The sequence below is a fragment of the Sminthopsis crassicaudata genome, chromosome 4 (genome assembly GCF_048593235.1).
Source record: "Sminthopsis crassicaudata isolate SCR6 chromosome 4, ASM4859323v1, whole genome shotgun sequence".
Taxonomy (NCBI): Eukaryota; Metazoa; Chordata; class Mammalia; order Dasyuromorphia; family Dasyuridae; genus Sminthopsis; species Sminthopsis crassicaudata.
Window position 1 is genome coordinate 401921950 of NC_133620.1, and position 26667 is coordinate 401948616.

At 34.6% G+C, this 26667-nt stretch overlaps 1 protein-coding gene across 1 annotated transcript; it reads right to left on the reverse strand.

Moving 5' to 3' along the window:
• Nucleotides 1–281: 281 nt before the first annotated feature.
• SRP9 (signal recognition particle 9) lies at nt 282–17411 on the reverse strand. Its single transcript, XM_074262623.1, has 3 exons — nt 17187–17411; nt 5620–5688; nt 282–1222 (listed from the first exon to the last, which is right to left on the reverse strand). Exons 1-3 carry the CDS (start codon nt 17256–17258, stop codon nt 1103–1105), a joined length of 261 nt encoding a protein of 86 aa, XP_074118724.1. The 5' UTR covers nt 17259–17411; the 3' UTR covers nt 282–1102.
• Nucleotides 17412–26667: the final 9256 nt, after the last annotated feature.

The following is a 26667-nucleotide window of genomic DNA, read 5'->3' on the forward strand; positions in this document are numbered from 1 at the left end:
ATTCTCTAACAGTTTCAGAGAACACTTAGACTTTAAATGGTGTATCAAGTAGAGAGATGACCTAGGAATCAGGAAGACTGGTTTCAAATCCTACCTCTCACACAGACTGTATGACCCTGGACAAGTGCTAACAGAGGTTAAAATGTAAAAATTATCAATCTTTAGTGATTGATTTGTAATTCATTAGCCATCACAACAATTAATCACACCAGATATGACATCATTTTTAGCACCTTCATTACTTCTAAGAAATGAACAAGCAAAAAAAGGAGTACAAATAATTTATACATAGATACAATAGTTTAATCAATCCTCAGTTCTTTGAGAAACTCCACAAATGGACCAAATATAACAAAGCTTTCTGGAGTAACACTTTTCAGTCCTTTGGTGGACATTGGTCATTCATTTATGAAAACAGTTTCTGATCACAGACAACTGGATTCAAAAGTTGTATTCTTATCTTGAATTATAGTTCAGAGAAATGATGGAATCATTTAGGATTAAAAACAGTTTAAATATGGAAAGTACAACCATATTTTAGGTTTGGCTTCAAAGAAGACATATAACATTTCTACAATTACCGTCATTATGATGTAAAATTAATTTTTACTAGTTTTGTTTATTGGTCAGAAATGTATTTTGTCAGACAAAATTATATCTGTAGAGAAATATGTTCAATAAAAAATGACTTTAAATTCCAAGTTAAAAGTTGAAAAGCAAACTAAACAAACAATATTTAGCTTTCTTTAAAGGTTAGATACATTTCACAGAATAAAGATGGCTGATCTCTCCTTTTCAAATTAGTGTTACAAATTTACAAGAGAACATATTTACAAGTCTTGCCCAACATCAAATAACCTGTAAAAACTTTTAAGCATGTTTTACATTTCAAAAATAAATAGAAGCTTTCAACTGAAAGCATATATATTTATAGCTATCTGAAGTAAGAATTTTTTTAAGCTACAGAGGAAAAAAATGCTCCCAAGCTTTTTAAGGGCCCACTGAGTTATATAAAGCCTCTTCTGTCCCAACATTTTCTTGAATTCAAGTGATATTTTCTTCCTTTACAAATGTGACCATCAGAGTTTTTGCTTCAAACCAGTCAATCCGTTTCCATGGCAGCACTTCGGGATTCCTTAGCTACCATAAGTCTCATTAGTTGACTATGGAATTTCTCAATCTTTTTTACATCTTGGGCCTGGTCTGTCCTGTATACCAGACACTGCAAAACAAAACAAAGAGTACAGATTAACAAAGCATCTATTTAGAATGTGATTTCCTATCTTTTAATATTATATACTTGTATATAATATTATATATATATATGTATATAAAATACTACATACTTATATAATAATACTATATACTTATATGACAAGTTTAGAGATTCTGCCACTTTATTGTGTACCTACTCATACTCAAGAAATATTGAGTTATACTTAAGCTCCCTAAAATTATAATCCACATTCATTTCTTTTCTTTAAATCTCGATCATTTTATAAAGCTATCAATGCCATTACAGCAAAAAAGATCAATCATATCCTAATATTTGAGAATATCTTTCCCTCAATGGTGTCTAGTTAAAAAATTATATATTAAGATTTTTTCTAAACCCAATGGAAAGAGATCAGCACCTAAATACCTATGTCTTTCTTATCAAGTTCATCAATGAGTCAGTAATGTCATTGTGGAAGAAATCAGGTAAATTTTATAATGCATTTTTCTTCTGCAGGAATTAAGAATAGGACAAAATAATTAGACAGTGGCATTCAAATTCTAGCCTAATGTCAACCCAAAGCCTGGATTAAGGCAAATAAGGTACCTATCCTACTTTTTTACTATTAGAAATCCAAGATTCCATAATCTTCCTCAGGAATCTGGAACCAGTGTCAGTTTTTCCTGACAAAAAATTCCACTTTTCCCTTATTATAATTTCAATTCTTTTTTTTTTTTCCATCATGGATAAAAAACTAAATCCCATATTGCATTAAAGTTATTAAAACATTTTTTAGGTTTCTTCTCCTCTCCAAAATAAAAAAACTTATCCTTACATATCGCTCAGAATGCCTATTTTCTGACTCTTTGAATGATCCCCCTTTCCTTTTGTAAAAGTATAGAGTAAAACCATGTCAGGAATGGGGAACCTTAACTTAATTTCATCTGACCCACAAAGTGTTAGTTCTACAAATGTCTTTAAATTACAAAAATGCTTTAAAAAAAACTTTGGAAATATGTTTTTAAAATTACAGATAGAGGCATTATGAATGTAAAAGTCCTAGATATTGTATATACTCCTTCCATGCCCCTTCCAAAACTGATCATAATGTAAAATTTTAATTCAAAAACAATTCACTAATTTAAGGTTATTCATTCTGCAATTTCCCACGTGGAACATTTTGAGAATGGGGGCAAATAGCAAAACCTCATTACTATGTTGTAATAATATGATCTAACAAGATGATTATAATAATGTTCTTTAATCATCCTTTGATGTTACTGCATTATGTTCAGTATATTTTAAGAAAGCAAGGAAAGCCTGTGATAAGATTTTAAAGAATGTTTCAAATCCCAAATTTACTGTTGAATAGCTTCCCATCTGTCAAATGAGTAAAATGGATTAGTTGACTTTTCTAGTCTTACATTCTTTTGAACATTCCAATTCTTTTATTTTCCAACCCTTTAATAAGTAGCTCAACAGAAAAACAGTTGTACTTTCTAATGGGCCCAATACAATAAGGTTTCTTAATCTTTTTGTTATCACCCATTCCTTTGTCAGATTAGTGAAAAATACAGCTTGCCCCCTACTTAGAATGTTTTTAAATGTATAAAATAAAACATATAGAATTATAAAGGAAATCAATTTTGTGTGTGTGTGTGTGTGTGTGCGCGTGTGTGTATTTGGCCTTGGCTAAGGCAATTTGGGTTAAGTGACTTGCCCAGGGTCACACAGCTAGAAAGTGTTAAGTGTCTGAGATCACATTTGAATTCAGGTCCTCCTGACTTCAGGGCTGATGCTCTATCCATTGTGCCACCTAGATGCCCTGAAATCAACTATTTAAAAAACAGTTATCAAGTTAATGCTAACTATGCTAGGATTAATTTTCAAGATTTTACAAACTATGAACTCTTTTAATCTTTTAAAACATTACTAACTCATTCACCTTGTGTTATATTTCCTAAGTCTGTCTGCCATATTTTATCTAACTAATGTCTCATGTCTGGTCATGTTTGATTCTGTCAATACTTGTTCTAACTGAGTTTCATCTTCTCCTGAAGAACCATTCTTGTAAATTAATCAAGATGCTGAATTTCATTTCTTTATTCCAAAGTATAAAGCCAACCAGTTAAGTGCCATATGTAAACAATAAGCATATTTTTATTTCCTTCATTTAGGTATCTGATATAAGTATTAGGTAACAGACTCAAGGACTAATCCTTTGGCCCAGCACATACACCTACTGCTGACCAAATGGTGTCACTTTATGGGTTGTCCACATATGCCTCACAGGAAGAGTCACAATTCTCTCTTCTTTGATTGTTGTGGATGTCACAGAGGTAGTATCAAATACTCAAATGATGTCTAAATTCTATAAGTTATATCTATTGTTTCCTTCTATATCTCCTTAACCCAACATTCTACCACAGAAAGAAATTCAAGTGACTGTGCAATATATACTCTGTGATTGTTATCAAGCCCTGCTGACTTAAGTATATCCAACTTTCTATAGTGTATACATATAGTGTGTGTGCATGCATGTGCACGCAAGCGTGCATGTGAGCGCGCACGCGCGCGCGCGCGCACACACACACACACACACACACAAAAAAAAACATGCTTCATTCTGGGTTCCCTACATAAGAGAAGACATATAGAACTGAAACGAATGATTCAATCTGGAAATGAAAGGCTTTAATAAGAATCATCACATATACAAAACACTACACAAGGAACTATATGTTGGCCATTAAATCTAGAATAAAAAGAACTAAGTTTAAGTTGAATGTAGTTATTAGCAGATTTATGGGTGAGAACTGTATGGGAGTAAGGACCATTAGAGAACACAATGACTTACTATGTATAGATTTTTTTACTGTCAGGATCCTTTTAAGGAGATAACACAATCATAATAGCATTTATACAGAACTTTAAAGTTTACAAAATTATTTACAAATATTATCTCATTTGAGTCCCACAACAATCCTGCAAGATACCTTTATTTTACAAATAAAGAAACTGAAGCAGAGATGAAATGACCTGACCAGGGCCATACTACTAATAAATTTGTCTGAGGCAGAATCTCAACTCAGATCTTCCTAACTCCAACTCAGGCACTCTATCCCCTGGACCAATAAGCTACTCCGATTTGTAATCTTCATCTGTGACAGTCTTCATGGTCTACTGAGAACATGAAATAGAAAAAACTAATCCTACTAACAAGTCTTATGACATGGAAAAACACATTTTTAAATAAAAATTGTGTGTTTTTCAGCCCTTAATTTACTGAAATATACAAGATTGTTACTGGGGAAAAAATAATCCTTTAAAGGTTAAACTGTCTATTACCTTACTTTAGTGAAGTGTTTTTCAAAAAGTACTTTCTAAGTTTTTAATGAATGAATGTTATGACTATGTTTATCTTCTAATCCTTATTACAGAACATATTTTTCAGTCTGCCACTATATATTCTTGGGCTAGATCTAATTTTTCATTTTTTTCATCAGTAAAAATAGGCTAAAAGAGAACTCTTCTAAAGCTTTATATAGCTCTAAAATTCTATGACTCCCCTTTAAAAAGATGTGGTTCTCTGTTCCATAACAAATTAATCACAAGTAAACATCAAGATTTTCTTTATATTAATATTCAAAGTTCTAAAACACTCTCTTTCTTTAAGAAAATGAACGTCACAGTCTTTTATTATTTCAACCAATTTAACAGCCTGTTCTCCAAGAAAATAGTATAATCATTAAAAATATAAGACTTTAGCATTACTGAGAAAGCATTATAAACACAAACTTTTAAGGGATTAGTTAGCTCCTGAGCAGAAGTTTTAAATCTTATTTTGTATCATGGACTCCTCACTTAGGTAGCATAATGAAATCTACATACATTACCTAAGACTGTTATGTTGCCTACATTCACAGTGGAAGAAAATACTAAATTTCAGCTGAAGGTTAGTTATAATTTTTCCTCTTATTCTAAGTCACAGACCACCTGAAACCTATGTAAAAGGATTATGGGTAAAGATAAAAACTGATATCTGCTTCATAATCTTCCTAATTAATCTAATTCCAGTTATATGTTCTCATTATGGTGCTGCCATAGATCCTGTTCTAATTATTCTAATTAATTTTGAGATATGGCTTCTACATTCTCCTTACATGAAGATGGTCAAAAGAAAGAAACTACTAGCATGGGCTTCATATGCTACTAAAGAAGCAAGCTGAATTACTTTCTAATACCCCACAAAAGTAGTTTCTAAAGCAATGTTCTTGAACTTGGAAAAGAGAATAAAACTAGCATCTTTATAAAATAATTTGCATAAATGCTATGATTAATTCTTAACAAATGATTAACCCAGGAAGCTCAAATTTGCACAATGAAAAAAAATTTATACTTACAACTAAATCATCTGTTACTTTGATACACAGATTCCCATCTGAGTGCCTATATTTGAGAACCACACGTGCCTGAAATACAATTTTAGAAACAGTGAAGGCATTTTGGCATTTTTTCATAAATTTTGCTTCAATAAAACAGATTTCAAATAATCTTAATCTCGCCTTTTCATCAAAACCAAAACATCTAAATGTGTCCTTTTAACAAAAAGAATTTATATTAGTGAAGTAGAAAGAGGCCTTTATCTTATTTTAAGTAGATTTATATAATACTGGTATCCAAATATAGCAGCTTTGTTTGAAGAATTATTTTTATTACCATAATGACAAAAATTAAACTATTTTGGAACTTTACTGGGAACAGGGAATTAGGTTTGAAGTGAAAATAAACCTAACATTGCTGTGCTTTCCTAAGGTTAGAGTTAATGAATGGCAAGGGAAATATAAAGTTTTTAAGCAGAGGACAAGTTTTAGAAGTCATTCTGAATCAATTCCTTCCAATTCAATGGTGCTACCACATCCATAACAATTTGACAAGCTCTTCTTATATTTTGCACAGCAAAATAAATAAAAAGCTATTCTTACTTTCACCCAGTTATTTTCAATAAATATTTACAGCCTGAACTCTCCCTCTTCCACATTAAAGTCCTACCTAAATCATCCATCATGGTCTCAAGATAACTCCAAATGTCTTAAGAGTATTATCAACAGAGCATAAAAATTCTGGTCCAACTGAAATTGCTATATGAATACCCAGTCCTAAGTCTGTATGTTTGAAGAAAAGGCTGGCTAAATTTGGAGAGGACCATCCCCAAAATGGTGGCTATAAAACAAAGAAAAAAATTTTAACTGAGTTACCTAACAAACATCCTCTACTAAAGTGGAGTGAGGTTGTGATCTATGAAATATTTTGTAAAATGTTAGCAGAGTTTTATATTTGCATATCCATGATAATCTTGTTCAATATAGTTAAATTGCTAAAGAATTTGGATTATGCTTTGCTTTAGTTTAAAAAAAAAAAAAGGCAAATATATGTATACTTTAGTTGAATATTGTTTGAGAGATAAACTGAGGCAACTATTTGGCTAGAAGTTAGAACAAGAATTTATTAAACAACTATCATGGCCAGGCACAATCCTAAGCTCTTTAGATACCCCCCCCCCAAAAAAAGCCAGTCCTACTTGTCTAATGGGAGAGAAAATATGCAAACAACTACATATATACACAAAATAAATTGAAGAAAATCAATAAACAGAAAAGCGTTAGATTAAGGAGGATCTGGAAAAGTTTATTACAGAAGATGGAGCTTTACCTGAGACTTGAAGGAAGCCAAGGAAGTTAAAAAAAAAAGAAGAGATGAGGAATAACTTTAAAGCATAGAAGACAACCAGTAAACATTTCCAAAGTCAGAAAAAGTAGCATTACACTAATATCCCAAAGAATATTGGGGGGAGGGGAAGTGAGAGGGTGAGAACTAAGAAGACTAGAAAGGTAGGAAGGGGCCACATTATGGTGGGAAAATCAGAAGATAACTTTTATATTTGATACTAACGGGAACAAGGAGATACTATAGTTGACTTGAATAAGAGCAGAATAACAACACTGTCAAACTTGTGTTTTAGGAAGATCAATTTAATGGCTGAGTAAAAAGATGGACTGGAATGGAAAGAAATTTGAGGAGGGAAGACCAATCTATTTGCTATTATTGCTACTGCAATAATCTACTTGTAAGGTAATGAAAAACTAAACCAGGTTGGTGACAGAATCGGAGGAGAAAAGGGTACAAAGAGAAATGTTACAATGGTAGAACCAAACAAGAATTGGCAGCTAATTGGATGGAGGAAGAAGGTGAGATTAAAGAATGGAGAATCACATCTAGGTAGTAATGCTGGCTTACTGGGAAGAGAAATAGGGAAATTAGAAAGAGGGCAGGGTGGGGGCTTTAGGGCGGAGGTGGGAAGATAATGAATTCTATTTTGGACATGCTGAGTTTAAGATTTGGCTCAAAATACCCAATAGACAGTTGGAAATAAAAAACTGGAAGTGAGCAGAAAAATTAGGGCTGAGCAAATAATTCTGAGAATTATAAGCATAGAAATAATAGTTAGATTAGAATCATGAAAGCTGATATTATCACTAAGAGGAAAGGAGAGGGAGAGGAGGGGAGAAAAGTCTAGGACAGAATCCATGGTGAAGAGCTCCAATAAGAGAGAGAGAAGCAACAATACTCGTTTCCAATCCATCATCCAAAGAGCTGTCTGATTCAAATACAGATGTCATTCTTGCTCACAATGCTTCAGAATAAAATACAAATCTGTGTCTTCTTTCACAAAATGATTAATATAGTAATATATTGACCATGTAATCTATTGCTTACGGTCTAAGAAGAGGGAAGGAGGGAAGGAGAAAAAATTTGGAACTCAAAAATTTTCTTAAATGAACGCTAAACATGATTGCACGCGCATAACTTGTATTAGGCTGTCACCTGTCTTGGGGAAGGAGAAAGAAAAATTTGGAAATCAAAATTTTATAAACGAATGTCTGAAAACTTTACATGTAAAATGACTTGCAAAAAAAGTGTTTTGCAAACCTAAAAAATGAATTTTAAAAATTGTCTTATAACTGGAGTAAAATAAAATTTATTCAAAAAGAATAAAATACAAATTCTAATTGAATAAAAAACCTTTCACAATTCTCCTTCCAAACGATTGTACATTTCACCCAAATCACCCTAACTTGATGTTCCTTGTACTGTTTCTTTCATTCTCCACCTCATTCCTTTCTTAGATTTGGATGCCTGGAATGTTCTATTTCCACATCTCTTCTGCCTCTTGAAATCCCTAGCTCCATTCAAGACAAAAATTCAAATGTCATCTCCTCAAGAAGTTTTCCTGATTTTTCCAGTGGTTTCTGGGCCTCCCTCCAACTCCACATTTAGGCTACATTATTTTTGATCTATGTGCATTCATGTTGTTCCCTATTCCCCTTCCTAACTCCCCTCTAGGATTAGAGCCTGAGCCCAAGGGCTATTTGCATCTCTCAGTATCTCTGTTTTTGGCACAAGATGGGTGCTTAATAAATATATAAATAAAAATTTTGTTTTGCTCAATTAAATCTCTGAACTTAAAGGACAGATGTCATGTCTTCCAAGGAACTGCATGCATAATTTAGGGGAAGTAAACTCATCATACCTGTGTTATCATCATTCTGCCACAGTTAGGTTTTCATTAGTTCTCATAGCATTCCAGAGTAATGAAATATATGTATATACCCAGACCCACACATTTAATCAAACTCCAACTCATTCTTCAGAGTGCTGTGCCAGGAAGATAGTAGGAGTGCTAGTGTGATTTCCTAAAAGATCAACTTGACTTAGTAATACGATGCTAAGGAATGTTTTCAAATTTCTGTGAGGTACAAAACAATACATTTTGCATGTGCATTTTTATATACATATGAAATGTTGTCATGATGTGCTATTTATCATTCCTAACATCTTCAACTTCATTCCTCTATATCTAATGTAGTGCTAAGCATAATGCTTTAACACAGATACAATTAAATGATCAAACTGTAATTTAGATTTTGGCATGTTGCCAGGAGTGTATAGGAGTACAAGATGAGCTTCATTGGCAAGGGTTAATATTCCTTGCTTTAAGCAAAAGCAATAGTACCAGTCCCATGCTGTGACCACTTTAAATTGTTCTACATGCAGTGAGCTGTTTGCGAATTGCTTCAGAATCTATAAGTTAGGAATAGAATCTTTTAAAATGTATGTTACTCCACAAAAAATTGTATCGGTCTCAATGTGGATATAATTTTTAGCAGTCCTAATGACTTTTTTCCTAAAAATTAAGAATATTATAAGCTCTACATTGTTTTCTCCAAAGAGTGCTAGGAGATATATTAAGCCTTTTATGTAATTATACAAAGACCAGTTAGAAGGCAGGAGGAGGAAAAGCAGCACCTGAGATCTTTTAAGTAGTAAGACTATGATCTATAGAGAAATGCAATTAAGACATTAATACATTGTTGGTGGAGTTATGAACTTATCCAACCATTCTAGGGAGCAATTTGGAACCATGCCCAAAGGGCTATTAAACTGTGCATATCCTTTGATCAAGCAGTGTCTCTACTGGATCTGTAACTCAAAGAGATCATAGAAAAGGCAAAAGGACCCATATATGCAAAAATGTTTGTAGCAGTCCTTTTTGTAGTGCAAAAAAATCTGAAACTGAGTAGATGCCCATCAGTTGGGCAAAGACCCATATATGCAAAAATGTTTGTAGCAGTTCTTTTTGTAGTGGAAAAAACCCGAAACTGAGTAGATGTCCATCAGCTGGGCATGGATTTTGCAAGGGTGAATGTTGAAGACTATATATTTTGAAAACAAAAAAGCTTTAAAAAAAAAAAAAAAAAAAAAAAGCCAAAAAAAACTAAGCATGTATTTAACACCTACTAAGTGTAAGGTACTATGCTGAGATTAAAGGATACAATGTCCTCAGGACTAAGCTTTAAAAAATTGTTAAAATCTCCAGAACATTACATATTGTTCAGTCTTCTCCAATTCTTTGTGATGCCATTTGGGGTTTTCTTGACAAAGCGTTTTGCCATTTTCTTTGCCAGCTCATTTTACGGATGAGGAAATTGAGGCAGAGTTAAGTAACTTGCTCAAGGTCACATAGGAAATATTTGTGGCCCGATTTGAACTTAGAGGAGATGAATCATATAGCGCAACGGCATTCTACTACATTTACATATTACACCTTGTTCAGCCATTCTCCAACTGATGTGCACTCTCTCAACTTCTAATTCTTTGCCATCACAAAAAGAGATGTTAGTAATAGTTTTGTACATTTTTTAATGATCTCTTTGGGACAGTGGTATTGTTGGATGAATACTTTGAACCCAGTCCCAACCTGCTTTCCAGAATGACTAGATCAGTTCACAACTAGACCAACAATGCATTAGTGTCCCATTTGGGGGAGGTGGAGTCAAAGTGCATCTGAGGAAAGGAAACATAAGAATTGCAAGAAGAAAGAATACTAACCCTAAGCCAAGAAGACAAGAGATTCTAAAGAGTTAGAAAGCTAGGATCTTGGAGTTTACTATGTGTCAATTTGAGAGAATAGCTAAAATGGTGGAAGGCGGCAAGAAATGGGGGTAGGTGAGAGAAAGGTCCTCCACCTTAAAATATAAGTCATGAAGTAGTGGAGGTCACAGCAGATTATTCTTTTCAGCAATTTTGCAGTGAGGAGGATTAAAATGACATGTAAGGCCATGTCTAGAACAAAAAAAAAAAAATTAAAAAAAAAAAACTATGATTAATTAGTGAACTGGATTTAATTTACTGAGCAGTTACAGACATGAGTTTAAAAACAGATATTTCATAAAATGAATACAGCTTACTTTGCCTTGTAATAACAAACTAAAATGAGCTGGGATTTAAATTTTAAAAACCCAGTTAAGTAATTGGTATGTTTAAGGGTAGAAGACTAGTAAAGAAATCATAACTTTGACTTTAAAAATAGGACACCATCCCACATTTTGGGAGGAAAGAATATGCAATTTATGATTCTCAATGAAATGAATGGATAGTGGTGAAGTACTTTACATTTCACTTCAATAGACAATGACTACTGTTTGCAGAGAGCATAATACTAAACGATGAAGGACAAAACTGCAATACTTGGATAAGACACAGTCCTCCCTTCTCGAAGCAGGGAGGACCAAAGGAGGTAATTTAAGAATTACTGAACTACCTGAATGCCATGAAGTTGTGGGGATATTGTAGAGATATTCCTTAATTGGGCAATGGCTGAACAAGTTGTGGTGTATTATTTTGTGCTACAAGAAATGATGAGGGGGGTGATTTCAGAAAATACTTATAAGAGCTGATGCTCATGAAGCAATATGAACTGATGAAGTGAGAAAAGACAGCAAGATTGTTGAGCACAGTAACAACAAAGTTGCAATGATCAATTATGAAAGACTTGGCTACTCTGAATTATACAACAATCCAAGCTAATTCCAAAAGAATCATCATGAAAAAATGCATTTTTGTTGTTCAGTCAGTCACATTTGATTCTTCATGATCTCGTGGGCTATATCACTTAGGCCTTTCTATCCTATACTACACCTCCTGAAGTCTGTCCAAGCTCAAGTTTGTTTTGCTTTCATGATGCTATTTATCCAACTGATTTTCTGTCATTCCCCTTTCTTCTTGCCTTCAATTTTTCCCAATGCCAGCACCTCTCCAGTGAGTCCTGTTTTGAATTCTATTTTCTCATTATGTAGCCAAAATATTTACATTTCAGCTTCAGTTTTTGAGCTTCCAATGAAATAGCCTGAATTTCTTTAAATAGACTGATCTGATCTCACAGAGACTCCTAGAAGTCTTTTCCAGCACCATAATTCAAAAAACACAGTTCTGTGGTGCTTAATTTTTGTTATAGTAGATATCTCAAGGTCATACATTGCTACTGGAAAGACGAACACTATGACAGTTGTTGGCAAACTGAAACCTCTGCTTTTTAGTAAGTGGTTTAGATTTACCACAGCTTTCCTTCCAAGAAGCAAGCACCTTTCAGTTTCATGGATACAATTGCCATCTACAGTTATCTTTCAGTCTGACTCTGCTTCCATTTCTTCTCCATTTGCTAGGAAGTGATGGGACCAGTTGCCATGACCTTAAACTTCAAGCCAACTTCATCTCTCGACTCCTCTTTCACCCTCATCAAGAGGCTTCTTAATTTCTTTTCACTTTCTATCATCAGAATGATATCATGTGCATTATTTCTTCCTGCAACCTTACTTCAGTTTTCAATTCATCCAACATGGCATTTCAAATGAATGTAAGTATATAAGTATCTATATATCTGTATAATACATATCTATATATAAAATACTATCTATTTCAAAGAGAACTGATAAACTCTGAGTGCAACCTGGTCTAATTTTCTCTATCTCCCCTTTCTTTTGCAATATGGCTAATATGATTTCACATAAATAATTTATATCGTTATTTGTCATCTTGATGAGGCAAAGGAGAGAAAGGAAGGAATTTTGAACTTAAAAGAAAAAACCTAGTAAAAACTAAATAATTTGGAAAGGGGAAGGAAGAGAAAAAGAAGTATAAAATCTTAGACATGAAAATAACTCTCTGAAAATTAGAATTAATCAAAGTGAATCTAAGGACTCCATGAAACATCAAGAAATATTACAGCAAAGTCAAATAATTGGGGGGGGGGGAGAGAAGTAAAGTATCTCACTGTATAAACAATCGATCTGGAAAACAGATTGAGGAAGAGAAATTTTAAGAGTCAATAAACTATTTGAAAATCATGGTCCCTCAAAAGAACCTGGACATTATATTTCAAGAAATCATAAAAGAAAATTCTGTAGAACCAGTGGGCAAAGAAGAAAATCAAAGAATGTGCCAGTCAAGTTCCTGAAAGAAAGTCCAAAATGAAAACTTCCAAGAACTTCCAAAGAAGAATTCAAGTACCAAGAAGCCATCTTCTGGATCACACAAGATTTAGCCACCATCATATAGATGAAGAGAACTCATAATAAAATGTCACATAAAGCAAAAATCTAGGTTTACAACCGATAATAACTTGCCCAGCAAAATTAATGAAATAAACTTGCAAGCACTCCTGATGAAAATACCAGAAGTGAATAGAAATTCACATACAATCAGAGGAGTTAAGGAAAACATTAAAAAGATAGTAATGGACAATCACAAGGAACTAAATAAAATTAGGAGTAAATTTGTATTTCTCAACCCTTTTATCAATTAAAAAAAAAAAAAAGCAACAAATTTTACAAGTAACGAAAAAGAACCCCCCCCTTCAAAAAAACACCCTCCAGATGGATTTACAAATGAATTCTACAAGGGGGCAGCTAGATGGCACAGTGGATAGAGCACCAGCCTTGAATTCAGGAGGACCCAAGTTCAAATCTGGTCTCAGACACAACACTTCCTAGCTCTGTGACCCTAGGCAAGTCACTTAACCCCAGCCTCAGAAAAAGGAAAAAAAAAAAAAAGAATTCTTCCAAACATTTAATGAATAATTAATTCCAATATTACATACACTGGGGAAAAAAAGTTAAAAGAAGGGGTGAGGGAATCCTGCCAAATTCTTTAACAAATATCAACTAGATACTTGTTCCAGAAAATCAAAACAGAAAGAAAACTAGACCAATATCTTTCATGAATATTAATGCAAAAAAATTTTAAATAAAAATATTATCAAGGAGACTACAACAATGTATCAGAAAGATTATACACCATCAGCAGGCTAGATCAATATAGGAATATAGGGCTGGCTCAATGTTAGAAAAAATTATCAAAACCCTGGAATGCTACAGGACCTCATCAATGAAATTAATGACCATTCAAGACAGATCAATAAAACTTCACCTTGAAAAAATAAATGAATGAAGAATATCTACAGCCTCAACAAGCAGCTTGTTGTGGAAATCCATGCATTACCAGTGGAACAGAGAAGAAATGAACAGGAAAACAGGAGAACAGGTTATATTGCACTGGGGAAACCATAGTGTAGACATTATTTAATGATGCCCAAGCTACTCTCCCAAAATAAAATCAGTTATCTGATGATTGTTCAAGTTGTGTGGCTGAATTATATAAGAGAAATAATATAAACAGAAAAATTCCAAGGACTGAGCACTGGACAACATTCCAGTATAATGGTTATAAGAAGAGAATGTAACAAAGCAAACAGAAGTAGTTGGAGAACTAAATACTTGGTAGGTAGGAAACTAGGAAACTATGACACAAAGAACAAGAATAATTTTTGAAACTTCTTGAAAAAATTTGGCAGTTTACCTATTTAAACATATAAATGTTTAAATGAAATATAAATTCAGATGTCTATACGTTCTCAAGTTTATCAGCTTTATTTATAACTCAGATCATAGAACAGGGCAGTATGTCTACATTTTTCTATATATGAGTGTCACTTGCAAATAGGCATTTAATAAAAGTTTTTATTAAAATTCTCAAGCTTCTCAGCCTTAAACTTAGGGAAGATAATCAAACCACAAACATAACAAATGCTGATGCAAATTAATACTACTACATTCCCCATACCTATAAAGTTTGTTCCTTTGCCTCCCAAATTATCATACCTTATCTACTAAGCTATTTCTTCTACTGGAAAATAAAACTGATATGAAAATGACTATGTTTTTAAAGTGACTATTTAGCATCCCTCTTTCTCAATACTACCATTTTTTAGTCTAGGATACTAAATGCTAATTTAAAAAACCAAACCAAAACAAAAAACCCCAGGAGACTCAGAAACAAATTAAAAATTGCCCCAATTTTAGGCTCAAAGTTCACTAAATATACCTGTCTTAAGAAATAACTTATAATCTGTATATAAGCCTGAGTCTTAATAATGCTTTATACATTTTAACACAATACCATGTCATGTGCAAAATCAAAGTTCAACTAAACTCAGATGCCAGGTCATTCATTTTCTCCCCAACTCACCTCCAGTTTTATCCCAAATTATGGAAACAACAGAAACAACTTTGTTTTTCCTGCTTTTAGCTAGCATTTACCATCTTAGTAATCTGAAAAGATCATGTCCCAAACCTGGCCAATTTAATTCAGTACAAGCAACATTACTTTTGGGTACAGGAGAGGTTTGAGTTTTGTTCCATCAAAAAAATAAAATAAATATATATATATATATATATATATATATATATATATATATATATATATATATATATATTTTAAAAAATGGTTCACTGGCAACCAACACTATACTTCAGTTCATATGAAGCCCAGCAAGTAAGTTTGTTTTCCCCTGCATGTGCTTGTCTCCTCTTTGAACCATTCCAAATTATTACTGCAGAACAAAATTTGGAGTGAATGGGAACCAATTCCTTAAGGTAACTGTGTTCTTATTCTCTTTTGTTTTAAAAATAAGCAGAAACCCCAAACCAATACAAACACCCACTCACCACCTTTCCAGCTTCTGAATTTGGGGATTAGCTGTTATATACAAACAAATCTGCCAGATTTTGCTATGAAAACCTTCAAATGTATCAATCAATTAGTACTTATCTTGCACGGTTCTGTCATTTGTATTTCAGTATACATTATCTTAGGGTCAGCTAGGTGGCAAAGTGGATAAAGCCCCAGGCCTGGAGTCAGGAAGAAGTAACTTCCTGGGTTCAAATCTTACTAGCTATATGACCCCTGGGCAAGATACCTGGGCAAAATCACCTAGGAAAAAAATGAAAAATTGCTAAGAAAATCCCAATGGGGGTCACAGAGTCAGCCACGATTGAATACACATGTATGCACAATTTTAAATAAAATCACTTTGCATACTTTAAAATGTTTTATTTCAGCTTCACATTCCTGACTAAAAACGTTTTTATTTGACCCCCCTCCAATAGAGTTCAGCTTCAATGTCTCCTCCTCAGGTGGTAGTTCTGGGAAGACTGTGTGCCACGGAGCACCAATACGAGAAGATACCAAAATGAAAAGTGATCAAATTCTGATCCTATCTTTAGTTTACGAACTGGTCCAGTTAAATCCAGAGTTCATCAATTAAAAAGTTGGCCAGTCAGTGATGAATTCTTTTGACAGCAGCAGCCAATCAAAGTTATCCACAGAGAACTGTGATTTTTCAAATTTCTTAACTAAAAACGTACTATCTATAAAGAAATCTTGGCACCCAATAATAGAATTCACCTTTGGGAAATGTGTTTCCTACCTTCCTACCTGATTTTTTCTAATACTGAAATGGGAACCAAACTCGTTAAGTTTAAGCTTTTTAATTTTTTTCTTGCAAAGACGCTGTACTCTTAAAAAAAAAAAGAGGGGGGTTAGGGGGCGGGAAACCTGAATATTAATTCCTATCACCACCCAACGAAACTAATCTAGACCGGTGCTGCTTAAACTTTTTCCACGTGCAACCTTTTTTTCTTTTTTTTAATAAAACCCCGAGTGTATGGGTATACAAAATACATTCATATCAAACATTTAGTGATACCAGATCACAATCTCGCGACCCCCTCCCCCATATGGGGTCACGACCCACAGTTCCTAGCAGCTTTGGTCTGGATGACCTTCTCCTGACTCAGGTCAGTAACCTTTGTCACTCGCTAGGCCCGTGGGGATGCAAAGATTAAGCAGAAACAGTTCCTGCCCTCCCTTCTGAAGGGTCCTGCTTACTTTTCCTACTTGAGGACCCGGATCATTGCAGATCATTTGGGGAGAAATACGGCCCCCACACGGGGGGAGGGGTACAGGAACGTGCCTCACCTGTGCCTACTGAAGGCACACCTGGTACCCTGTGCCCATATCTCTCCGGGCAAAGTCCCGAAGGACTGCAAGAGCGATCTCTGGCTCTGCCCACACAAAGGTTTTGTGGAGTAGGGAGGAGACAGAACTATTGAAAGAAAGCAGGTGCTTAAAAATATACACGTAAGGACCCACCGGGATAAGCCGCCCGCTAGCATCCTCTAGACTAAGAGCCGTGGAGGGATGCGGCGGCTAAAGAGCAAGAGACTCATGTTACCTTCATGGGATCGGCGAGGTAGAGCTTCTCGGCCGCGCGGCTAAATTCCTCCCAAGTCTGGTACTGCGGCATAGTGGGGCCGGCCCGGCACGGGTAAAAGGCAACCAGGCCGCAGGACCCAAAACCACCGAAAGCCGCTCAACCGACTCAGCGATTCCCTCACAGTCTCCGCGGCAAGATGGCGACGCCACCTCTAACCATCGGCTCCTACCATTGGACGGTGACGGAACGAGCTTGTCCAATCAAAAGGCAGTATGTGAGAGGGGCGGATGGAGAGTCACGTGGGACTATTACGTAGGACGTGTAATGAGCAGAATTGCCGCAGTGGCGGGAGGAAGTAGATAGAGGGAAAAGAAAACGTTCTCCCTTATTGGCCCGGAGCTATTGAAAGTAATGTGCCACTTTCTGATTGGTTCTTTCTTAAACCTTAATGACAGGACACAAACTTGCCGGTTCCTTATTCTGTGGTACCTTAAGCCCCACAAAAAGTAGGATGAGATGCCAAAAGTGCTCCTTTTGGTCAGTGAGTTTTTTAAGCGCTTGTATACATGAGGTGTTTAATATATGTTTATTGAATTGCGTTCTCCTGATTCTGTAAAGAAAGAAGAAAAGAACAACTTTCCTCTAATATCTTGGTCCCAGGGCTCTCCACTCTTAGAAATTATTGCGGACCCCAGAACTTTTGTTTATGTGAGTTATATCTTATCCGTTACCGTGTCGAAAATTAAAGTTTTAAAAGAAAATTTAAAGCCATTTATTAACTTAAAAGTAATAATAAGCCCGTTTCACGTTAAATAACAGTTTGGTTTTTAAATATATTTTTATTTACTTGTTAACATTTCCCAATTCTATATTTTTAAAAAATTAACATTTGTTTTTTAAAACTTTGAATTCCAAATTCTTTCCCTCCCTCCCCCAAGCCATATATTGATTAAATATAATATTAAGTATACATATGGAGTCATGTATTAAATTTATAAATGTGACAGAAGAAAACACAAATAAAATGAAAAAAAAAAAAAAAAAAGATGCTTCAGTCTGCGTTAAGATCATCAGTTCTTGAGGCAGCTAGGTGGCGCAGTGGATGGAGACCCGAGTTCAAATCTGCTCTCAGACACTTAACACTTCCTAGCTGGGTGACCCTGGGCAAGTCACTTTACCCCAGGAAAAAAAAAAAAAGATCGTCAGTTCTTTACTCCGGAAGTAGCATTTTCCATCATGGGTCCTTTGCAGCAGTCATCGATCAGCTTCAGGAAAGAAAACTCTCTCCATCAAAGGTTTTGGCGCTGTTAAATGTACAATATTACACATGGAGATGCATTTGTATATGTATATACACACGCACATCTATTTATGTAATGAGCTTATATATATAAAGGTGTCTATATATGTGTATATGTATGTAAGTTGTATTTGCACATGTAGTATGTACATATAGGTAGTGTGTGCATGTGTATATAGGTGTGGGTGGGTGTTGTATATGTGTGTGTGTGTGTGTATATATAGAGAGGTGTGTATGTATATGGGGGTGTATATATGTGTGTCTGTACATACCTGTGTGTATGTATTTATATGTATATGTGTATATAGAGACGTATATGTGTATGGGTGTGCCTATATGTATACAGAGGTATGTATGTATATAGCTGTGTACATGCACATATAGGTGTATTACATACCACTTTGTGTATATATGCATGTGTATATGTATATATAGGGGTGTGTATATGTATATGTGGGTGTATATATGTATCTGTACATAAAGGTGTGTATGTGTATATAGAGGTATATATGTATACATATGTATATGGGTGTATATATGTATATATAAAAAATAAAATAGCGGTGTATACATGTATGTGCATATATTTGTATGTATGTGTTTATATAGGTGTGTATACATACCACTGTATATGTATATGTGTGTATATGTATACATAGAGGTATTTATATGTATATGTGTATATAGAGACGTATATGTGTATGGGTGTGCCTATATGTATACAGAGGTATGTATGTATATAGCTGTGTACATGCACGTGTATATACAGGTGTGTATACATACCACTTTGTGTATATATGCATGTGTATATGTATATATAGAGGTGTGTATATGTATATGTGGGTGTATATATGTATCTGTACATAAAGGTGTGTATGTGTATATAGAGGTATATATGTATACATATGTATATGGGTGTATATATGTATATAGAGTTGTGTGTATATATATATATAAATAAAATAGCGGTTTATACATGTATGTGCATATATTTGTATGTATGTGTTTATATAGGTGTGTATACATACCACTGTATATGTATATGTGTGTATATGTATACATAGAGGTATATATATGTATATGTGTCTGTACATAAATGTGTGTATGTGTTTATATATGTATGTGTATTTGGAGGTGCATATGTATATGGGTATGTATATGTACATATATGTATGTACAAGAGGTATGTATGTTTATGGCTGTGTGTACATATGGCTGTATGTGCATATATTGGTGTGTGTATATATATATACATATCACTGTGTATGTATATGTGTGTGTATTTGTATATATAGGTGTTTATGTATATGCAGAGATGTGTTTGTATATAGCTGTGTGTATGTATGTGAGTCTATATATGTGTGTGTACATATTTGTATTTGTGTACATAGACAGTATATGTGTATATGTGTGTATATATATGTGTGTGTGCATATGTATATAGGTATATTATATATAGAGAGGTGTATGTAAGGGTTGTATATGTATGTGTGTAGGCATGTATATAGAAAGGTGTGTGTCTACATAAATGCCTATATATGTGTGGGTGTTTGTGTATGTATAGAAACTGTGTGTATGTAGGTATATATGCATGCATGTATATGTGTATTGTATAGATGTGTATATATATATCTATACTTATACACACATATAATAACATTAAAGAAGAGTGTTTTATAATCTGCTTCGCTGTTGAACCCTGAGGACCATGAAACGTCTCCATCTGACTTACAGCTGAAACCTCTATCTGTTGTTTCAGAACTTCTTGAAAGTAGAGACTGTCTTGCTTTTCTATTTGTTCCTCTTGTGTTTAACCCAGTTTTACACAATTTGTTGTCCAGCTTTTTCAGTCCTGTCTAACTCTTCATGACACCACTGGGGGTTTAAAGATATTGGAATGGTTTTGCTATTTCCTTCTCCAGCTCATTTTATAGATAAGGAAACTCAGGCAAATTGGGTTAAGTGACTAGCCTGCTATCACTGCTAGGAAGTGTCTAAGGCTGGATTTGAACTCAACTCTTCTTGCCTCCAGGCCCCTTGGTCTATCCACTCTGCCTCCCACCTGCCCTATGTTTGAATAAGTACTTTTTCATTCATCCTAGTATAGGTTACTCTTCCCATTTGTTTTCTTAGTGTGTTAACAAACTCACTAGATGGGGCAGAGACTTTGGTATCCCTTTGTAGCCCTGATCTAACCTTCTTGTGCCCTTAAATCTATTGAATACCAATATTTTGGGATTTTTTTAGATATGTAAGATGATGACAAAATAAATTCACAGTGCTGGAATTATCTTTTTTATTTTATTTTTTGTTTTTTAATTTTAATTTTTAAAAAATCAATAATATTTTACTTTCCAAATACATGTAAAGATAGTTTTTAACAGTAGTTTTTATAAGATTTTGTGCTCTAAATTTTTGTGCCTCCTTATCTCTGTCCTCCCCAAGACAACAAGTGATCTAATATAAATTAAATATGTGCAGTTCTTTTAAACATATTTCCATATTTGTCATGTGCAAGAAAAATCAGAACAAAAAAGAAAAAACTATGAGAAAGAAAAAAAAACAAACAAAAAATGAAAATACTATGCTTCAATCCACATCTCTTTCTGGATGTGGATGGCATTTTCCAACCTAAGTCTATTGGAATTGCCTTGAATTTCCTCATTGTTGAGAAGAGGAAGAAAAAAAATTAAATGAAAATACTATGCTTTGATCTACATTCAATTTCCAGAGTTCTTTCTCTGGATGTGGATGCATTTTCCAACCCAAGTCTATTGAAACCGCCTGGAATTTCTTCCTTGTTGAGAAGAGCCAAGTCTATCACAGTTGATCATTATTATATAACCTTATTGCTGTGTATAATGATCTCCTGGTTCTGCTCATTTCACTTAGCATCAGTTCATATAAGTCTCTCCAAATCTCTCTGAAATCACCTGCTGATTGTTTCTTATAGAACAATAATCTTCCATAACATTCATATTGTGTGGGAAAGGTGAAGAACTTACAGCTCAAGCATAACAGTAACTGTTAAATTAGCTGAAGCCTTGAGGCTTCAGTTTCAACTTCTCTGGTATCACATGATTTTAGTTAAGGCCTGGACTGCATTCCATTGTCCAAAGAAAGAATTAAAAATATAGGTGGCTCAAGAACCTATACCATTATCTCATTTATTGCATTCTGCTAACTAAATAGGGGAATAAAGACTTATGTAGCCAATCACAACTTATAGATGGTGGAATTTTGTGGGTTCTTTGTCTGAAATGTATAAAAATTGTGAGCACTCTCAGGGGAGCAGTCCTCCTGCTGTGAGCATTTTTCTGCTCACAGACAGGACTGCTCACTTCTCAAGATTCTAATTTTCTGCTTTTTACTTTGAGTGAATTCTGGGTAGTCATTTTTGGGTAGGAGTCTTTTGTGTCTCACACAATATACCATAACTTATTCAGTCATTGCCCAGCTGATGGGCATCCACTCACTTTCTAATTCTTTGCCTCTACAAAAAGGGTTGCTATAAACATTTTTATACTTGTGGGTCCTTTTTTTCCTCTTTTATGATCTCTTTGGGATGCAAACTCAGGAGTGAGACTACTCGATCAAAGAGTATGAAAAGTTTTATAGCCTTTTGGGCTATAAATTGCTCTCCATCAGCACATTGGGGACAGCTTAGGTGGAACAATGGATAGATATCATTCAGAGCCTGAATTCCAGTCCAACCTCAGACACTAACTGTGTGACCATGTGCAAATCCTTAACCCTGTTTGCCTCAGTTTCCTCATCTATAAAATGAGCTGGAGAAGGAAATGGCAAAACTAGTATCTCTGCCAAAAAAACCCCAAATGTCAAACACAAGTGAATAATCAGCACGTGACTTTCCCCCTGAGGCAATTGGGGTTAAGTGATTTGCCCAGGGTCACACAACTAGGAAGTGTTAAGGGACTGAGGGCATATCTGAACTCAGGTCCTCCTGAATTCAGGACTGGTGCTTTATATCGCACCACCTAGCCACCCCTCAGCATTCAGAACTATTAAAGGAAATTTTTTTTCTTAGTTCAATAAAAATATACCAAGCCAAAATAATGTTAACTAAGTTATAAACATACAAATTTGCCAAAAGATGATTCCTTCATAATGAAATGCCATCTGTAACAATAAATCTAAAAATATAAGGCACAAAATTGTTACAGAAAAAGAGATGTATTATGCTAACCCATTGTGATCTCTTTTTCTGTAACATTTCTATTCTTCTAGGACCATTTTAGTTCTCTGCTAAGCGGGAGGCAGTACCTCTCTACCTTGGAAGTTTTTCTAGCAAAATGAGCCAGTTTGGAATGAGAAGAGACCTGCCCATTTTTAAAAAGCCACCTGCCTCAATTCAATCCACCTTTACTATTAAGGATACCACAGTATTGAATCACGATGAACCTAACCCATTTTTACAATGGAAAATCATCTTCTCTGTCCTTTGTAGAACCATTGCCAATGAAATATTTGATCTAGGGTGCCAATATTTAAGAAGATCATGGGGCAGCTAGGTGATGCAGTGGATAGAGCACCAGCCCTGAATTCAGGAGGACAGGAGTTCAAATCTGGTCTCAGACACTTAACACTTCCTAGCTGTGTGACCCTGGGCAAGTCACTTAACCCCAGCCTCAGGGGGAAAAAAAAAAGATCATGTTTCTTTTCTATGGATACATTGGATGGCACAGTGCCAGTGGAAAACCAGCAACCAGGAAGATCTTCTAAAGAGAGAAAGCTTGCCCTACCTTGGAAAAGGAAATATGCTTTCCCTATTTAGATCAGGGCTAAAACTCACAGAGAGTTTTGAATCAATTGTGCCTTCTCTCTGGGCCTGCCTTTTCCTATTGGTGCTACTAAATGTAACTGAGGCAGGCTGCCTGCCAGCCTGCAGCTTGCCCCAAGTACCTAAATCATATGGGACAACAAGGATTAGTAGCGACATACATATTACCTTCAATGTATCCTCAGGGCTCCATCTCACCCAATTCCTTTGAGGTGAGGTCTCCTCACCCATCATCCTTGTTTCGGATGCTAGAATTCTTAGGTATAGCTATTACCATGTGACCTCTGGGAGAAATGTTTCTATATTGATGGAAGCTGTGTAAAAGAAAAAAGGATGCTTCTTCCCTATTCAAAAAAGTGGGAAATATTTGTTGTCAAACCTGATACCACCAGGAAAGATGGGAAGTTGAGATCTTGTTATAAGGAGATCAGAAGTTTTTTTTTTTTTCTCTTAAATAACTGGCCTTTTCATTATTAATTTGTCTGCATTAATTAAACTCCCTTAGGAAACAGTTATTGTTTTTATTATCTGTTCTTTTTATCATGTCTCATTTTTCTGCATCTCTAGGCTAGATAGATAATGGACTTTTGACTTCATTGATTTAGGAAGCTTCCATATTTAGCATATCCTTGTAAGAAAGAAGGTCCAGATCTCCTCTGTAGTTTATGAACTTATATAGTTGCCAGGAGCACTGAGAAGTTAAAAGACTTTTTTCCCAGGTCCATGCAGCTCTATATCAGAGATCAAACTTGAACTCCTCTTCCTGGTTCCAAGGCTGTCTACTAGCCAATTTTCCTTTTATGCAGTATCAATGGCTTCTTTAAATAGGTTCAATTAAACTAAATTAAATTGAAAATTGTATGCCATATCTTCTAATTTTTATTCTAATTTTATATTGATTTTAATCTTTGCTATAACAAGTTGTGACTGTACACAAGTACTGAAACCTATTTTTCCTGTCTGTTAAAGTATATACTTTGATTTGGAGAGATGTTATAGACCACCAGCTCTATTTTGAAAAACACATTTATGAATGAAGGTATGAAGATTCAATACAGACATTGGATCTTTTTCTTTTCCTTAACCTGAACCATATTTTTCAACATAGCTTCTATCATCTTACTCTATGCTTATTTTTGCATTGAAATTACCCTTTAAATGAAGTCTTATGATTTTTTTTTCTATCTCTTCATATTCAATAATGGATTTTGACATATAAGCAGCAATTAAAGTCATAGTTTTTTGTTTGTTTTAACAAATCTTAATCATAAACACTACAACACTGAATTACAATAACTTCTTATTCTACATTGCAACTTCCAATCTCTCCCTCTACTACTATTACTCAGTAATTTCTTCTTTGAGGTTCATTCAATCCACATTTAGCATCTAATCAAGATTCTGAATCATTGATCCCCTGGACATTTACTGATATCACCATTGAACTCTGTCTTTTCTTCTTTGATGAGTTCTATTTCTCTCTTTTGTGGCTAAACTAAGAGAAAGACATCTACAACTGGTGTCTCTATTTCCTTCTCTTTTAAATCATCTGACTTTCAATCTGAAACTTGCACAATGTTGTCCCTACCCTCAAGAAGCACACATTCTATGAAAGGGAATAACATGCAATCAATCAACTAACACACATTGGAAATCAAACTGCTTAGAACTAAGAGAGTAAGAAAAAAAGTGAAGGCCTTGATTATAGACAGCCTTCTAGGAGTTTGAGAATCTTCTTCATCTCCTGGCTTCCTTCAAGTTTCAGCTAAAATCCCATCTTCTGCAAGAAGTCTTTCCTAAAGGGAAAAGAATCCACTTGTACAAAAAAGTTTGTAGCAGCCCTTTTTGAGGTGGTAAGGAACTGGAAACTGAGTGGATGCCCATCAATTGGAGAATGGCTGAATAAGTTATGGTATATGAATGTTATGGGATATTATTGTTCTATAAGAAATGATCAGCAGGATGATTTCAGAGAGGTCTGGAAAGACTTACATGAACTGATGCTAAGTGAAATAAGCAGAACCAGATGATCTTTGTACATGGCAACAGCAAGCCTAAACAATGATCAATTCTGATGAATGTGGCTCTCTTCAACAATTAGATGATTGATGCCAGTTCCAATGAGCTTGTGATAAAGAGAGCCATCTACACCCAGAGAGAAGACTGTGGGAAATGAAATGAATATGGATCACAACTTAGCATTCTTACTTTTTGTTGTTTGCTTGCATTTTATTTTCTTTCTCATTTTTCCCTTCTTGATTTGATTTTTCTTGTGCAGCAAGATAATTGTATAAATATGTATGCATATGTTGGATTTACTATATATTTTACCATGTTTAACTTATATTGGATTATTTGCCATCTAGGGGAAGGGGTGAGGAAAAGGGGAGGGAAATTGGAATACAAAATTTTGCAAGAATTAATGTTGAATAAAGAAGATTCAACTTACTTCCAGTTGATCAATGATGGACAGAGACAACTACACCCAGAGAAGGAACACTGGGAAGTGAATGTAAATTGTTAGCACTACTGTCTGTCTACCAGGTTACTTATACCTTCGGAATCTAATACTTAATGTGCAACAAGAAAATGGTATTTACACACATATATTGTATCTAGGTTATATTGTAACACATGTAAAATGTATGGGATTGCCTGTCATGGGGGGGGGGGAAGGAGTAGAGGAAGGGAGGGGATAATGTGGAAAAATGAATACAAGGGATAATGTTATTAAAAAAAATTTTACTCATGCATATATACTGTCAAAAATTTTATAAATAAAATTTAAAAAAAAAAGAGTTAATGTTGAAAATTATCCAACACAAGGTTTTTCAAGAGCTAATGTTGAAAAATTATCCAATACATCTTTTGAAAATTAAAAAAAAACTTTAATAAAACTTTTAAAAATGTATTTACAAAAAAAGAAGTCTTTCCTGAACCACCTTAATGTTAGTTCTTTCACTCCATGATTATCTCTAATTTATTCTGTACATATATTATTTGTACACAGTTGTTTATATGTTGCCTCCTTTAATCTTCTTAAGGACAGGATTGTGGCTTTGCCCTTCTATCCCTAGCACTTAGTAAAATCCTTTTGGAGTTTTCTTGGCAGATATTAGAAGTGGTTTGCTATTTCTTCTCCAGTTCATTTTACAGATGAGGAAACAGAGGCAAACAGGATTAAGTAACTTGCTCAAGATCCCATAGCTGAGGCCAAATTTAATTCAGGAAGACTCATCTTCCTAATTCCATGACCTTTATTCTGTCTAGTGTGACACCTCAATGCCCGTCACATATAATAGGCATTATTTAATAAATTTAAGGCTTGTTGCCTGACCTAACAATAGAGATGAACAAGTATCCCATTAAGTAATGTTTTTTTGTTGTTTTTACATATA